General features: G+C 55.2%; 1 protein-coding gene across 1 annotated transcript; it reads left to right on the top strand.

Annotated features, from left to right (window-relative positions):
* The first annotated feature begins 2,531 nt into the window (after positions 1 to 2,531).
* Positions 2,532 to 15,023, top strand: GARIN1A (golgi associated RAB2 interactor 1A). Its single transcript, XM_088129050.1, has 6 exons — positions 2,532 to 2,675; positions 3,352 to 3,530; positions 4,126 to 4,377; positions 5,647 to 5,739; positions 6,453 to 6,517; positions 7,013 to 15,023. Exons 1-6 carry the CDS (start codon positions 2,532 to 2,534, stop codon positions 7,237 to 7,239), a joined length of 960 nt encoding a protein of 319 aa, XP_087985176.1. The 3' UTR covers positions 7,240 to 15,023.
* Positions 15,024 to 15,697: the final 674 nt, after the last annotated feature.

Raw genomic sequence — 15,697 nt, 5'->3', positions numbered from 1 at the left:
TGCACTGGCTGCCAGTTTGCTTCCGGGTGCAGTTCAAGGTGCAAAACTCCTTCATCCCACAACTCAGGGACAGACTCAACCACAGCTTCAACTGGGAAACTGTGAGCATCCCGGACCAAGCTAAATCCAAAAACGCTAGGGAATTCCTGGAAGCTTGGCATTCAGACAAGACAGCCATCAACAGACACATAGAGATAAACCACATCTACACACCATTCAAAAGAGACAATAAGAAAAAGCTAAGAAGGGAGCAAAAAGACCAGAACAGATCCCCCCAGCAGCCAACACCCAGATAAGCAGGGATTAACACCAGACAAACAATCCAGCAGAAATCAAGGAACCACCGAGGAGAAACCCCCCCCCCCCCCGCCCACACTGGCAGGGCAAGCTACCGTATGTAAACAGGGGGCAAACCCCGCCCTCCCTCGCACTGGTGATGCCACCTAGTTGGGTCATAAAATGTCTGCAAGCCAACCACCGAGCTCAGCGAGCACCAAGGGCTCCATGAAGAGAAGCTGCCAGCTCTTTATTCAACAACTGTTGGGCTCCTGCTCTCCACGAAAGAGGGACCCCGAACAGGAGAAGGGCAGATTCTTATACACTTTGGGGCTGAGAGGCAGGAAATCCTTTGGATCTGATTTGGGAGCAAGTTCCGGGGAAGTGAGGTAGGTGTTAAACAGGGGAGAAGGGCTTTCCTATCGTCAGACAAAAGCCGCACCCCTGCGACAGGCAGCGAGCTGAGGACTCCCTTGCTAACAAGGATGGAGCCTTGAGCTAACCGGCGCCCAGGCTTGATTACGTGGAACGCCTGCCCTCTCTCACCTTGTTAACAATGCGTCCTCACTGGGGCTGCCCCCTAGATGAACCGGACAGGTGAGGGCTTTACCACTGTTTTGACCTGATAGGATTAAAAGGGTTTTTCTTCGCAGTGGAAATACTGTAGATCCTATTTTACATATGCAGGTCGGGGAGCAGACGCGGCAGAGGGGAGTGGTGGGGAGTTTGCAGCAAGAGAGGCAAGTGGTGTGGGGGGGAAGAATTTGCGCCTTTATTTCATTATTTTTCCATCACAGTCTGTGCCAAGAGCCACACTCGGTGCCCCAGCAGAGCTGCGCAGAGCAGTGGCGTTTCCTCTCTCCACAAGGAGGTTCCGGCTCGTTGAGCAGCACACGGAAAAAGCCAAGGCCCATTTGATCCCCAAGGAAACTTGTTTGTTCCCCTGCCCGAGGAGGAGGAGGAATTGGAGGAGGGCTTCACCTGGCTGGCCAACCGACCAGGAGCCCTGAAAAGGAGGGCTGCTTGTGCTCGGTGAAAATGGCCAGCTGAGGAGCAGCTCCTCTGGGGCGGGTGATTTCCACTAGCCCAGCTCAATCCTCTCCAGAGCTGTAGGATGACGATTCTCATCCTGCTCCCCACACATGGGGAGCGGAGTCCCGAGGCCTGCAGGCAGCGTGTCACAAGCCTCCATTTCTGCAAGCCTCTCGCCATTGCGCAGGGATGCGGCCGACTTGCAGAGGAGGAGGAGGAGGAGGAATGTTTCACCCACGGGAGCAGCTGTTTCCTCATAATTAACCTAACGAAGCTTGAGGGTTAGGGTGAATCCTGAGGAAACACCTGGTTTTTCCATCTAGAGAGGAGGAAGGCGTGCTCTGAATGTTGGGGTGCACTGGGGAAGACACAGCGTTTAATTTTTAAAACATCTGTTACGCTGTTGTTGAGATTGTTATTATTTGGGGGGGCTGGATTTATTGGTGTTTTAGATGATATTTGCTGGTTAGTCACTCATAGCCTTTGAGAATGAGTGTCATACAAGTATAGTGGATAAACCAACCATTTTCCCTGGCCACAGAAATTAGGACCAGACTTAGGTTTAATTCAGATATAGAGAGAAACTCCCTGATGGTAAAATCTGTGGGGCCGTCTCCCTATGGAGGTTGTGGGCTCTCCCTCTCTGGAGGTTTCGACCACCTCTCGAGGATGTGCATGGCAGAGGGTTGGTCTAGATGACCCTTCCAAATCTGTGTACCAAGCACTGAACCTGATCGCCCTCTTAAGCCGAGGAAGGTTTGTGTTTTGTTGACCTGGGCTTAGGGTTAAGCATGTCATGTGAACCCAGCCTTTACACTGCCAAACTGCCAGGGTGTATATGGATGCCCGTGAAACCTCACAAGAAGCCTTGCGGGGGGGCAGACAGGGAGAACCTTTGGCCTCCCCTGCCGCTCTTGGGGAATTCTTGTCAATCCACGGCCCTCTTGGCAGTGTCTGGCGCTCCAGATGCTCTAGGCTCTGATGCCATCTCAGTGGAGCAAGCCCACCTTCTGGCCAGTGTGACATCACCGCCTCTGCCAGGTGGCACCCCAATGCCACTGTGATGCACACAGCCTCTGCTCTGACCTGACCCACTTGTTGCTGAGCCAGCTCCCCCCGCCCCCACCCCCGCTGAGTCAGTGCTGGCCCCTGCTGGCTGGCCAGCTAAGCCAGGGAGGGCCGGGGGCATGCCTGTCTCCTTGAGCCCAGCCTCCCAACACCCTATGGCCAGGGGGGCCTTCGCTGGCAGCAGCCCAGATGCTGGCAAGGAGCTCGGCTTGGAAGAGGGGCTGCTCTGCCAGCTGATCCACTCCCCGGATTACAACCTGTTCCCCAACTCAGCTGTTTTTGAGAGCAACTTCATCCAGGTTTGGGGGGATAGTGGGGGGTGCCCTCTCTGGTCCTGAGCGGGGCCTTTCTGAGTAGAAGGAGGGCAGGAATGCAAGCAGCTTAGCCACCTGCCAGCCAAGGCCGTCCAGTTGTGCGTCCTGCATTTGTGCTTTTTTCTGAGGGGCTCAAGGCCCCCTCCCCGCAGTCCCCTCTCACCACAGTCCAGGAGGCAGGCCAGCTGCGAGGCAGTGCCTGTGCCCAAGACCCCTACTCGGCCTTTGGCCTTGGTCCTGCACCATCAGGCGGGGGGGGGGAACAGCTGGCCCACATTTTGGAAATGGTCCCTTCTCCTGTGCATTGCACTGACCACGCAGGGGAGCCTTTGGCTGAGTCAGAGGGAGACCCTCGCCCACTGCTCCGCCCGGTGGGAATTAGGGGCTGCCCAGGGCTTAGCTGGGGCAGAGGGAAGCCCCAGGTGGAACAGCATCCTTCCCCAGCACATAAGTGCCAGCTGGTCAAGGCACTGGGCAACCCTGCAGCCCTTCCTTGTGAGGGGAAGGGGGGCCAAAGTGCTGCTGGGAAGAGGGTTGGGTCGGCAGGGGCTGAGCGAGGGCAGCTGGTGCTTGGCACGGCTGGACTGGGTGCAAATGGGCTGAATCGATTAGTCTTTTGATTAACTTAGGGGTGACGGGTGGGTGGGAACGCTTTCAACAGGTCACAAAGAAGGGGAAGTGGGTGGACATCACCAACACGCCCACCATCGTGACCCTGGGGGTGACCTCCTCGGACCCCTGCCTCCCACTCCCTAATGTGCTCCTGATGGCCAAGCATCGGACCCCTCTTCGGAGGGCCAACACTGGCAGTCCCAGGCTGTCGCTCATGGATCTGACCAGGTGACGTTGGGCGAGGATCAGGAGGGAGACGCTGGCCCAGGCCTGCCCCTGCCCGGGCGGGATCGGCTTGGCTCTGAAGGGGAAGCTGGCTGGCCCGCCAGAGCCTTTCTCTGCCCTGTGTCCTGCGACGGTCGGGACCTCCGAATGCCCGGCCATCGCGGGCTCCCCTGGGCTAGGTGTTCTTTGGGACCTCTTGAGTGGGTCAGGTGGCACCATGGTCCCCACAACCTGCTAAGGGAACCCCTGGAGCCCCCAATACCCTGGGCCAGAAATGGCCAACTCTCTGACCTGGAGCACGAGCCTCGTCTTTGGGAACTGTCCCCGGACAGTTGGGCAGCTACAGAGCCCCCCAGCTGCTCCTCCGCACCTTTTCTCCTCTAGAGGCTCTGTTTGCAACCAAGGGTAAAATAAAGACTGGCCCAGAGAATTCTCTGCTACTGCCTTCCCCAACCCGGCGCCCTCCAGAGTTGCCGGACCTTGCGTCCCCCAGCTCCACCCAACGGGCTCTTGCCCGCCTTCCAAGCCCTGCCCGCCCACGTGAACTTCTCGTGCTCGCCCAGCCCCCGTCCTTGACCGCCTCTGTTGCTTTGCCCAGGCTGCTTCCCCTCCGGTACGTCCGGCTCTCTGTCCACAGCGCTCCCCAGCGCATTTTGCGCATCCAGACGGTGACCAAGAAGGTGTATTACCTGCAGCTGCACCAGGAGCACCCCCAGGCTGTCTTTGCGCTCTGGAGCCGCCTGACGCGCATCCTGCAGAAGGGCCTCTCCATCACCACCAAGGACCCCACCATCCCCATCCGACACAGCCTGGTCTCCAGCCGCAGCAGCAGCACCTCCAGCACCACTTTGTCGGGCGAGGTACGCCACCTCGCCAGCTCTGGAGCCCCCTCCACCACAGGGCCCTTTGGGACTGGTCGCGCCAGGGAGGAAGTGCGGCCAGGTCGGTTGCAGTGGCCGCAGTGAGACAGACGGGGGCATGCCAGGGAACTTCCCGTCCTGGGACGAACCGGAGGCCGCGGATTGCCTGCAGCCCTTTCTCCAAGGAGCTGAAGAGGTGGCTGGCGTGAAAGGAGGAGCAGCTCTAAAGGCCGGCCGGCTGGCTGGCCAGGTGCCCTTCTGTCCCTGGGCAAGGGGACTGTGGCTTGGTCCCTTGGTTTCAGAGAGCTTCCAGAGAGAGTCTCTCTCCCCTCTGATCTAGAGCCCTCCTGCCAGCCTAGCCCCCAGCTCCTGGGCTGGGTCCCATCTCTTCAGCTGAGCCACCCTGGTTCACCCCAGACCAAACCCCCACCTGATCTGAGCTCAGGCGAGCCATGATGCAAACCAAGCCGGAGCTGGGCAGTCATCTTCCCTTCCGCCTCCCAGGGATGGGACTGCAGCCGGGGGGCACCCGTGACCCTGCCTGCTTCAGCTCAGGGCAGCCTGGAAAACTGCCAGGATGCTTGTGCCCAGTAGAGCTCCAGTGCCCTCCAGGCGGGCCCCGCTGCTGGGTGGGCAGGATGATCCATCCTGGCTTCTGGCAGCATTATGGACATGAGTTGCTGCTGCTGCTTCCTGGGTTCTGTCCTTACTTCCCTGGGCTTTCCATGTGGCCTCAGCTGTGCTTCGCTTCTGAGACCAGCGCAGTTGGCTAGGCGCTGCCCCTGCCGAAGGCCCCCCCACTTGTCAGTCCAGGGCCAAAAGAGCCGTAACCTGACCGCGAGCCAGTAAGGCCCTGTTCACCTTCACCCGCTCTGCAGGGCTGCAGTGTCCCCAGAGGAGGAGCACGACTCCCAGTGCACCTGTCTGCGTTCAAGCAGGAGGCCCAAGCAGCCAGCGAGCCGGGGTTCAGGGCGCCTGGCAATAAACAAGAGAGCAGCAGCAGCAGCTGCCCTGCCTGGCACCGGAGTGCCCAGGTTGTGCCTAAAAGCTGGCTGGGGAGCAGCCGAAAGAGTGGCAGGGCCATCTGTCCAGCACCACCCCCCTTTGAGGGGCTGCCCCATCTTGGGGCACACCTGGCCTGGGGGGCAGGGCATCGGTCAGTCCTCCCTGGACCCTGTGGAACTGGGGGGGGGCGGTCTCCATCTAACACCAACCTCTCTGCCCCCCCAGCCACAGCACTCTGAGATGGTGCTGAAGAGCCCCGGGGTGATGAAGAGAGTGGGGAGGAAGGTGTCCGGCGTCATCTCCCAGATCTCCCGGAGACCCAAGCAAAACCAGGAAAGGCCGCGGAGGTAAGTGGGCCGACGCAGCTGAGGCTGGCACTGAGGGTCCGGCAGGTTTGGGTCAGGCTCAGACCTCTGATTTGCATCACCTTCTCTTGGGAGCTCCTTTTTACACCTTCAGCCAGGTTTTACACCGAAGCCATTTTATGTTTCTCTTTTTCTCACCCATCTGGATAAACAATTAGTAAAACGCAGATTTAAGGCACGGTCCCTGTAAAGCAGGTTCAGACTGAACGTCAGACCCCTCCCCCCCCCAGGACAAAAGTGGTTTGACAGGGAGAGCTGGAGGTCTCCAAACAGAAGCTGGACACCCTTTACTGGGGATGCTTCAATCTGGAGTTATGCCCTGAGCGGCGGTGGGGGCGGTGGGCTCTTGGCAGGAGAGGATCCACTGTCTGGAGGGCCTTTCTCCGAGCACAAAATGAGCTGGCCCCTTGGTGGCAGCAGCAGTGGGAGGGCCACCCTGGGAAGGAGGCAGCAGAGGGGACGAGACATAATACAAATGCAGAGTGGGTCCCCTTTCAACTGGCCTCAGAGTGACAGTCGATGGATGTGCTCTTAGGGCCAGGTTAGGGTTAGTGCTCTCACTCGCCCCTTGCTTTGGGGCTCGGCTTCCTCCTTTGAAAGGTCTGTTTCCTGAGTCAGGTCGAGGGGCAGCTGGGGGGGCCCAGTTTTCAGGCTGGTCACCTTCTGAGCTGACTTGGGGTCTCCTTCCGCGCCAGAGTCTCCTTCCAGGCGCAGGAGCAGAGCCTGGAAGACATTTCGGGTCTCTCCAACGACATTAAAGGTGAGCGCTGCCCCGGATGGGGAGGGGGGATGGGGTGCAACAGGGAGCCTCGCCTGAATGCCCGAGGCAGCCGATTGCTCGGCCCCTCCGGGGACCAGAAGGGCTGGGAAGCCCTGGAGTGCCTTGGCAGGGGCACCAAGGGGTTGCGCCCGACGTCCAGCTGCGGGTGGCGCCAAAGGAGCGGCTTTGTGCGGCCCCCGGAACGGGACGGTTGCCCCAAAGCAGGGCGCTGCAACCCACCGGCGGAGCCCGAGGGCGCCAGGTGCTCAACGCCGACCCTGGAACCGGGTCTGCCTTCCTCTGGGCAGTCCAGCGGCCGCGAAAGGCGGGCAGGTTCCGCGGCAGCGAAAAGAGCGCCGGGGCCGCGCCGCCTAGCCGGCCCCGAGACCACCTGCCCTTACTCAGGGAGGAGCGTCCGAGGGCGCCCTCTGGCAGCCGCGGCCGCGTCGGTCCCCTGGCCGCCCACTGACCCGCGCCTCCCGCTCTGCCCGGCAGTTCTCTTCTACGACATGCCTCCGCCGCTGGTGTGCGCGCGATGCAAGGGGCGGCTGCCCAGGGCCGAGCCCCGAAGGAGCCGCGGAGACGCCCGGCGCGCCGACTCGGACTTGGACCTCGCGCCCTGGACGGACCGGAGGAGCCACGGCCTCTGGCAGCAGGAGACGCCCTCCTGGCTGCAGCCCCTCTGCCGCCTCAGCAGCCTGGCCGCCGCGGGCTGGAAGTAGGGCGGGCCAGGCCGGGGCGGGACCCCGGCGGGCGGGCGGGCCGGCCCGCCCGCCCGGACACGCAGCAGCCCAAGCGGGCAGAGAAGCGCCTGGCAGCGCCAACGCGGTGAAATAAAGCGACCGGCTGGACCCGAGGCCCGGAGTGGCGCGCGCTCTGCGGGTGAGCGGGCGGGCGGGCGGACGCGGGGTCAGAGCGGCGCGGGAGCGGGGCGCGCCCCCCGGGAGGAACGGAAGGGCCGCCGGCCGGGGGAGGCTTTCTTGATCTGCGGGGGCACGTGGGCGCGGCCGGGGGAGGGTGGCCTCTGGGGGAATCCTCGCCCTCCTGGGTGCTCCGCCTGCCCGCTTCTGTGGCGCGCTCGCCCGCCCTCCACCTGCCCCCCCCCCCGCTTTTCCTGTCCTCCCATACCTGGAAATGGCACCGCAGCTCTCGAGCGGGAGCCCTGCGGGCGGAGCAGGGCGGGCCGAGCACCCCGCGGTCAGAGGTCCCTCACCTGCCCAGGCAAGGCCCCCGGGCGGCAGTTCCCAACAAGGGGGCAAAGGCCAGCGTTTCTGCGGGGGGGGGTGCCGAATTTGTTTGGGCCGCTTAGCCCGGAGCCCGCCAGGAGGACGAGGAAAGGGCCGGCCGGAAAGAACTTCAGGGCCGGGTCGGGGTGGGGCTCGGCCAGGCGCCTGGTCTGGAGGCAGGCGCTGAGCCAGGCGCCCTGCAGATGCGGGAGGCCAGACTCGGGGAAGGGTGGGCTGGCTGCCGCACGGGGAGGGCGACTTGAAGAGTCCTCTCGGCCATTCCACCCCTCCCCTGCCCCCCCCCCGTCATCCAAAAGAAGGCCCGACCGACTTTGGGGCCAGGGCTCACATCTGCCTGCGTGGCCCAGTTGCCTTGGGCCGCCAACCCCTGCAGTGGGTGCAGAGAATCACCTCACCAGCCGCTCCCTCCGTCACTTTCCTTCAAATACCTGGGCAGCGCAGTCCCGCAACCAGCCACTCCGAGGCCAAGTTTGGCCTTTGTCCCCACAGCCCTGAGTTTAAGCCAGCGGATTCACAGTAAAGACTTGCAGATGTCCCTGGCTGGTCTTCTCCAGCTGACTCTCTTGGCCAAAGGAGGCGACTGCAGGATCAGCCCCATTTAGGAAGAAGTGCCCTGGGCGACCTTTGGGTGCTTTGCAGCGTCTTAAAGTGGATGATAGGAGTGCGTGCAGTGTAATTATGCCCGTGAGTAAAAGTAACACTGGTTCCCTGCCTTTGCTGCGTGAACGGAACAGCTGAATCCTGGCCAAACTCTAAACAGTGTCCTATTTACTGATATAAATTCTCAGGGCGAAACTTCACCCTGAAGAAAGAAAATTCTCATTTATTCTTGCCTGAAGCTACATAAATGGAAATCCAAAGAGAAGAGAAGCAGCTGAGGAGCAAACGCCACTGAGGGTGGGGCTCTGTGGGAGCCATTGAAAACAATATACTGTACTTTCTGGGTCAGGGAGGCCCCACGTAGCTTTCTCTGTGTCCCCCTTCCTTTGGGGAAACAGCGTCTGTCCTCCTTTTGGATGAGAGGTTGGGAGAGAACGGGTGTCTTTGCGAACACTAAGAGGAATTCTTGGGCCGAGGGTTGCAAAGCGCTCACGCTTAACACATTTTCCAGGTTTTGCAGCTTAGCTGTGTGGTCCTGCTTGGCTCGGAGCCTGAGCTGGTCTCTCCCCCCCCAGCCGGACCCCCCTCTCACCAGTTATGGGGGAGCTTCGGCCGGCTCAGTGCCAAGGGTCCATCCCGGCTTCTGGGCCAAGTCAGGCGGCTTTCGGAAACAACCTGCTCTCGAGTCAGCGGGGCGAAACTGTGTGACGGGGATGGACCCTGCCCTTTTGCCAGTATGGCCGGGGTCACACAACACGCTGTGGTAGCTCAGTGAAAACGCTAGTGACTGTGTGCACATGCACTAAGCTTGGTTAGCATTAACCTTAGTTAGTTGGGGTCAGAGGGTGGGTCAGGATAGGAGCTGATTCAGACATGCACGTGCCAGTCGTTGAGCAAATGAAGGATTTTATTCTGGGCACTGTGATTCCTGTACTAATGAAGTCATGTGATCTGATGATACATACAAGTGAAGGTATTATTTCCCAAACTGGTATGTACAGAATAGTGTAAGAAGTATCAAAAATCAAGCGACTTGACTTAACCGACTTAATTTTCCTCCCTCCCGAGTCTTCTCCTTTATTACGGCTGCTTCTCCCCCTCCTTGTCGCGTTACCGATCCCGGGATGCCTGACGGTTCTGTCCCACTGGCGAGCAAAGCCTCCGCCCGGCGTCTGGATCTCCCTGCGCACAACGCGGCCCATCCTCCTGGTCTTTCTGAAACCTTATGAAAAAGGGCTCTTAGTTTCCATCATATTTACTTCTTTACATCTGAAAACCAAAGGGATAACCCAGACACGGACACTGAGGAATCTTCACACATCTCTCTCAGACATTATCTTTACTTCTTTACACAGACACAGACATTCATGAATCCTCACACATTTCTCTCATTCCACATCCTGTCCCCATAAGGGCCGAGGCCATAAAGACGAAGGGGGGGGGTTGCCCTGAACTCTGACTAGCATCCAATAGGTCATCAGGAAGATAAGTTTCCCCAATCATAAGGAGGATCCAAAACTTATGCCAATTTCAACCAATCATTTGTTAATTGCTGTATCTCTTTGTAAGGAACATGTATAAAATTGTCTTCTTTGGGTGTGGGGGGGGTCTCCTCTGCCTTAAGGGGGGACCCCAGCTGACTCAATTGGCTAACTTTAAATAAAACTTTAAAATCTCAGCTGGTACTCTTGTGTTTGATCTTCTGCCAGACTGAATCCTAACTGGGGAGAGTCAGAAACTCTCAAATTTTGCTAACAAAAATGGGGGCTCGTCCGGGATCTTGTTAAGTGTCCGGTGGTCCTGAAAAGGGGGAGGCCCTTTGGGCCCGGTGACCCCTAAGGGACCCCCAAAGGGGGAAGGAAAAACTGGCGGTCCGGTTGAAAGGAACGGTGTGTGTGTGTCTATTGTCTTGTCTCCCGGAGGTGACCAGGACTGCTCAGTGAACGGGGTATAGAAGCCCCAATTTTGGCACGAGGTCTGAGACCAACGACTGCCAGAGTTGAAAGCCGGTGTGCTCCGTTCGCCAGTAGTGTGTCCCGCCTCGCTGCGAGTGACGGGGTGTGTGTGTGTGTGTGTGTGAGTGTGAGTGAAAGCAAGCCGGACCAGGGAAGAAAACCTAGCACTGGGTGTATGGAAGACTTCTGGCACGGGCAGATGTGCCAGTAACCCACACCCTCACAGGGAGACGCCTCTTGGGTGTGTAATGAACAATTGGCGAGCTCTGGGAAATTCCCAGTCTGGGCTGACGAAAGAAAAATTAATTTATCTTTGTAACAAAGACTATAAAAACTAAGTCTGCATTTCTGTGGGCGTGGCAAAACCCTGGCATATTTGCTGCCTATGCTTTGGGTTGCTGACCACCCAGCTTCCTTTTTCTCGGCCGAATAAAAGCCGTTTCTTTCTAAGAGGCTCCTCCTGAATTCTTGGCATTGGAAGGGCACGGAAAACTGGTGAGGTAGGTTCTTCCAAAAAGGAGAGGGTGCTTGGCCACACCCCGAACCGAAGGAAAGGCCCGAGAAATCTCCTAGGAAGTCAGGCCTGTGGATTCCGGTGTCCTGGACGCCCCCCTTCGAACGATCCCTTAAACGGCCAGCGTCGGCTGGTGGGAGGCGAGGGTCGATCCCACCACCTTTAAATTCTCTGAGGGCAGCGACTGCTGGGAGGTGGCACAGGGAGGGAGGGAGGGGCCGTTGAGACCGGGAATCCAGGGTCAAAAAGGAAAAGGTACCACAAGGAAAGGTATAAAAAGGAAAAGGTACCACAGGGAAAGGTTAAAAAAAAACAGCTATACCAGAAAAGCTACCAAGACTTGGCCCACCAAGAAGTAAAGGAGTGCACGTTCTTCTGTTTTCTTTTTCCTGGTGCAGGAAAACATTTGGCCAGAAGGGAAGGTAGGAGTAAAAGTCTGAAGGCTTAAACGCTACTGTAATGGCTAACATCTTTGCAACGTGCCCCAGTATTTTGTAGTCAGAGAAGGGGGAGGGAGGTACATTTTTTGCCCTATTGCTTAATTGCTGTGGTGCCCCTGAGAGTGCTTTGCATTTCAACCTTTATCAGCAATCTCATTCTCTGCTTTGCAACAAGAATCCAGCGTTGGCCCTAAAGGGGGTCTTCATGTGTTTTACTTTTAAACTAAATGGGTTATGAGGAAGACTTTACTAGGTTTCATCTTTGTCCCTCAATATGGATATTATGAACAAAAGGGAAACAATGTTTAGGACAATATTTGGTAGAGCTTCCACGAACTGGTATGGTCTATCTGAAAAATTTTTTTAACAACTTTTGGCTCTGGAAGCAATCAAGGCACTCTATAAATTCCTGTGTCAATGTAGATTCCTTCTTTCCATCTTTCCAAGTTCTCCTAGGAAATTGTTAAGAATGAAGAGGTGTTACAGTCCTTAGCAGTTGAAGTATATAATGATGTCTTCATCTAAGTAGAAATGTGATAAACAGTCCAAGTTTTGTCTCAGGGCTGCTTGCATTCACCCACACCCTTTCACAGTATGAAGGCCTGCTATCTGGGTATGCATTTCTACAATTATGCTAACCTCTCATGATTTGTCTTCCCTATGGTAGTAAGAATCAGCCTAGCAGCTTCACCCTACACTGCATGATCAGGTAATTAATCCTAACAAGGCTCAAGGATCCCTACAGAGGTGATCAACTGGATCTGGAACACAGCCCCTCTCTGCACTGTGAGGCAAAGCCAGTCTTTTGGAGATCTCTTGGGATATTGGCACTGGGTTTTCACAGGTAAGGCCTCCCAAAGCAGCAGTTCCACGTCCTGTCTGGCCACAAATCGTTGAAGGGGTGGAGACCACTATTGGATCAAGCCATCCTGAAGTTCGATCAACGATTTGTTGACCTCCACCTAGTCTATGCCCAATATCAAAACCTCCCCCAGGAGAGAAGGTTTGCACGCTCCATGTGTGGAAGGTAGAATCCGATGCTTTCCGCTGGTGGCTGCAACTGAGGAAGCTGCAGGAGCAGACTCGAGAGTGCCCAGTGACATCAATGTAAATAAAAAAATAACTGCCTTGGCACTACTGGGGCTAGATGCACGGGGGAGGATGGAAGAGACCCTGGCTGCCAAGGAATGCTTCTCCACCTAGACCCAGAGAGACCTGAAAGGAGCCTCACAGCAGGAGAGAGAGAGAGAGGGAGCGTGGCGCAACCGATCCTGCGCAAAATCACCTTCCCTCTGTGACAAAAGGGAAACCCCCGTACAGAGTACATCGCCAGAGACAGGCTGGTAGTCGGTGTCCACGGGCTGCTCCGACCCTAAGCTCCTACTAGTGTTGGTCGCACGCAGTGATGGATGATCAGCAGCAAGTGGGGTGTCTTCCTGCTGGATAAAGTCAATATTAGAGTCCATATTATGGTGCACTTGCAGGAGTGGTTCTAGGGCTTGCCTAGGGTGCCTCTCGGGCGGCAAGGGTTTTAAATCACCCCCTAAGGGTCCGTTCCCAGAATAGTGATTTAGGTGTGGTATTACATTGACCGGTTGGGTAGCCTTTTCTGTTTTACAACCCTGCCCCGAGCTGTTACGACTTCTTTTGGGGTTTTTTTTTGTTGGAAATTTTATACTCTCGGGGCTAGGCCTTAACAGCTTTTCTACAGAGGTGCAGGTAGTGGGGAATAAGGAGCCTCGGGTCTCCGCTGCCTCCGTGGCCAATGGGAGCATTGCTTTAACTATTTCCAGTTTCTTCCAAATCGATTGCTGTTCCTCAGAGGGGAGGGTGGCAAACAATTGGATCATCTCTTCCTCATCTTTCCTTACATTATCCAGCACCTGAAGCTTTGAGGTTGATTCTTCCCTTTGGGCGTCATGTTCTGGCCTTGGCGGAGGAGGAGGTTGTTTTTCTCTCTCTCTCTCTGCAGATAGGGGCTCGCTATCATCAGTGACTCCGAGGCTTCTGCTTGCCTCCCTCTCACACCTGGTTCTCCTCCCGGTGTTTGACGGAGGCTGAATACAGTCATTATGGAACACGCGTACCAGGAAGATATGATACTGCCATGGCTGCTGCTTGAGCTTCAAGAGCATTGCTGGTCAAGTGGGCTGCACGAAAGCTAGAAGTATTCTTTTTACTCTGTACCTACTAGGCAGCCAAGAAATTCCCGTAAGCTCATTTGAGTATACCCTGCAACGGATTAATTGAGCAAGCGACTTTAATATTGCTCCTCTGTTGTGCCACCTACCTCTGTTCAGAGGCGTGTCAGGAACCTGCAGCAAAATTTTACGCCTCCGCAGAACCAGCCTGTTCTTTGCCTCGTCTTCGCCAGAGTTTCTCTGCTCCATCTGCAGCTGCCTAGATTGCATGTCAGGGATAAACTTTAAGGTATTCATGTTGTTATCCAATTCCTTAACCGGTTTGGAGATAAGGTTTTCCAGTAAACTTTTTAGTTCATCTATTTTTTTGTTAGCATCTAAGAGGTGGTCAAATATTGCGATTACTGTTTGTGCTGTTAGGAGGCAGTTCTTAGCAGCCAAATCAAAATCATCTTTAAAGTTTGTTCTGGTATGGACAATATCCTCCCCTCTGTCACTTTTGACTGCCTCGTTTCTGGAATTAGAGCACTCTTCCGCATCCCAATCTAATGAAGAGGAGAGGTTGTTATCAGGGGATACAGGAGTCGAAGGTGAAGGAAAGTAGGACTTAGGTTTAGCACCCTTAGGCTGTAATAAATCACTTATCTTTGGCTGTCTGGTGGTCATCTCCGCCTTGCCTTGCTTGGGATGTTTTCTTAGACGAGTGTCTTGTGAGTACCACGTTTTGATTTTTCTTTTTCTCAAGGTCCTTCTCATTTCTAATTTATGTTTCCGCATCCTTGTTTATCATTAAAATTATGCTGATACCCCCGAGAAGTAGAATGAACGGTGAGAGAGCTGTTCACAGCAGCTGCTACTCTAACGCCATCTTGGACCTGTACAGAGTAAGAAAAGGGGGAAAGAATTTGGGGCCACAAGAGCAAGAGTGGGTGAAGGGGGGGCACTGAGTTATTGAAAGCAGGCAAAGTATTCTGTCCTGGGGGCGGGGGACATGCTTCACATCTCCAAATAGAAGAAGACTCCCCTATAAGAGTGACTAACGATTGTCTTCTTGTTCAGTAGACTTCAGTAGGAACTCACGAGTATGGCAGTCACCTCAGGAGGAGTTTTCCAAGCTCTTGAGTTGGGGCGTGAATCTATTTAAATCATGGATGCCTGCGCTGACTGAAAGTCCTTGCCTCTTCCTCTCGCTGACCGCTGCATATGCTGACATTTCAACTACCAGACTGGCATCGCTGAACGGCAGTATAACCATTGGGCCTACGCATCTATGCCGCATCACTGGCAAGGAAGATTCCCTGTCTACACAAAGCCACCGGATGACTCTTGGGACTATTTTGACCTTGTGAGAGAGTGGGCATGCAATCAGCTCTCTCTAATTCTCATCTGAAACTCTAAACGTACTTTTTATTGTAGATATACCACGTGTCTACAGTACGTGCAATGGGCAAGCAAAACCCCGCAAGTGAAGCTCAGGCCATCCTGCGGAAGACTGGGCGTGCAGATTGTGAGAGAGAGCTTGCAGGGGTGGATTGCCCTGTATTCAACCGCCTACGCCATTTTCTTTCTCCGTCCTGAAGGCATGGGATCTTTCTAATAACTGTGCAAAGTAAGGACCAATTCTAAGCCCCTCCCGAATTGAATTGAATTGAATTGCGTGTCAGAACTATGTCAAATATTTCTCATATGCAACTGGGGGGGGGGTTGGGGATTGGATTTCAGCACAAGGAACTCTTCAGGCTCTCCTGTCTACATTTTGGGCTCTCTTGCATTCACAGACAAAAGGACTCCTGGTTGACCACAAACAGATTGCTCACATTGTGGCAGAAATACGAAAAGATAGAGAAGAGTATGTTGAAGATTGGAATGATTCTAGGGGGGACTGGTCTTGGTTAACCTCCTGGCTACCTAATTTTTCATGGCTGCGCTATCTTTTTATTGGCTTAGTAGTTGTAATTGTTTGTGGTTTATTAATCTGCACATGTCTGTACTGCTTCCCCATCTTCATTTCTACACGTAGCACCTGTACACGACCCAGTTCTCTGCAGAAAAACAAGTACCTTGTCTTGGTACAGAAAACCTTTCCTTACAAGGTTTAAATTCTTGGTTTAAAATATTAAGAATTTAAAAAGGGGGGACTGAAACCTTATGAAAAAGGGCTCTTAGTTTCCATCATATTTACTTCTTTACATCTGAAAACCAAAGGGATAACCCAGACACGGACACTGAGGAATCTTCACACATCTCTCTCAGACATTATCTTTACTTCTTTACACAGACACA

Source organism: Python bivittatus, unplaced genomic scaffold (assembly GCF_059951505.1).
Source record: "Python bivittatus isolate LINGU-HERP-01145 unplaced genomic scaffold, Pbiv_v1 ctg000730_np1212, whole genome shotgun sequence".
Taxonomy (NCBI): Eukaryota; Metazoa; Chordata; class Lepidosauria; order Squamata; family Pythonidae; genus Python; species Python bivittatus.
Note: the sequence above shows the minus strand (reverse complement) of the source record. Positions and strands in the feature narration are given on the sequence as shown.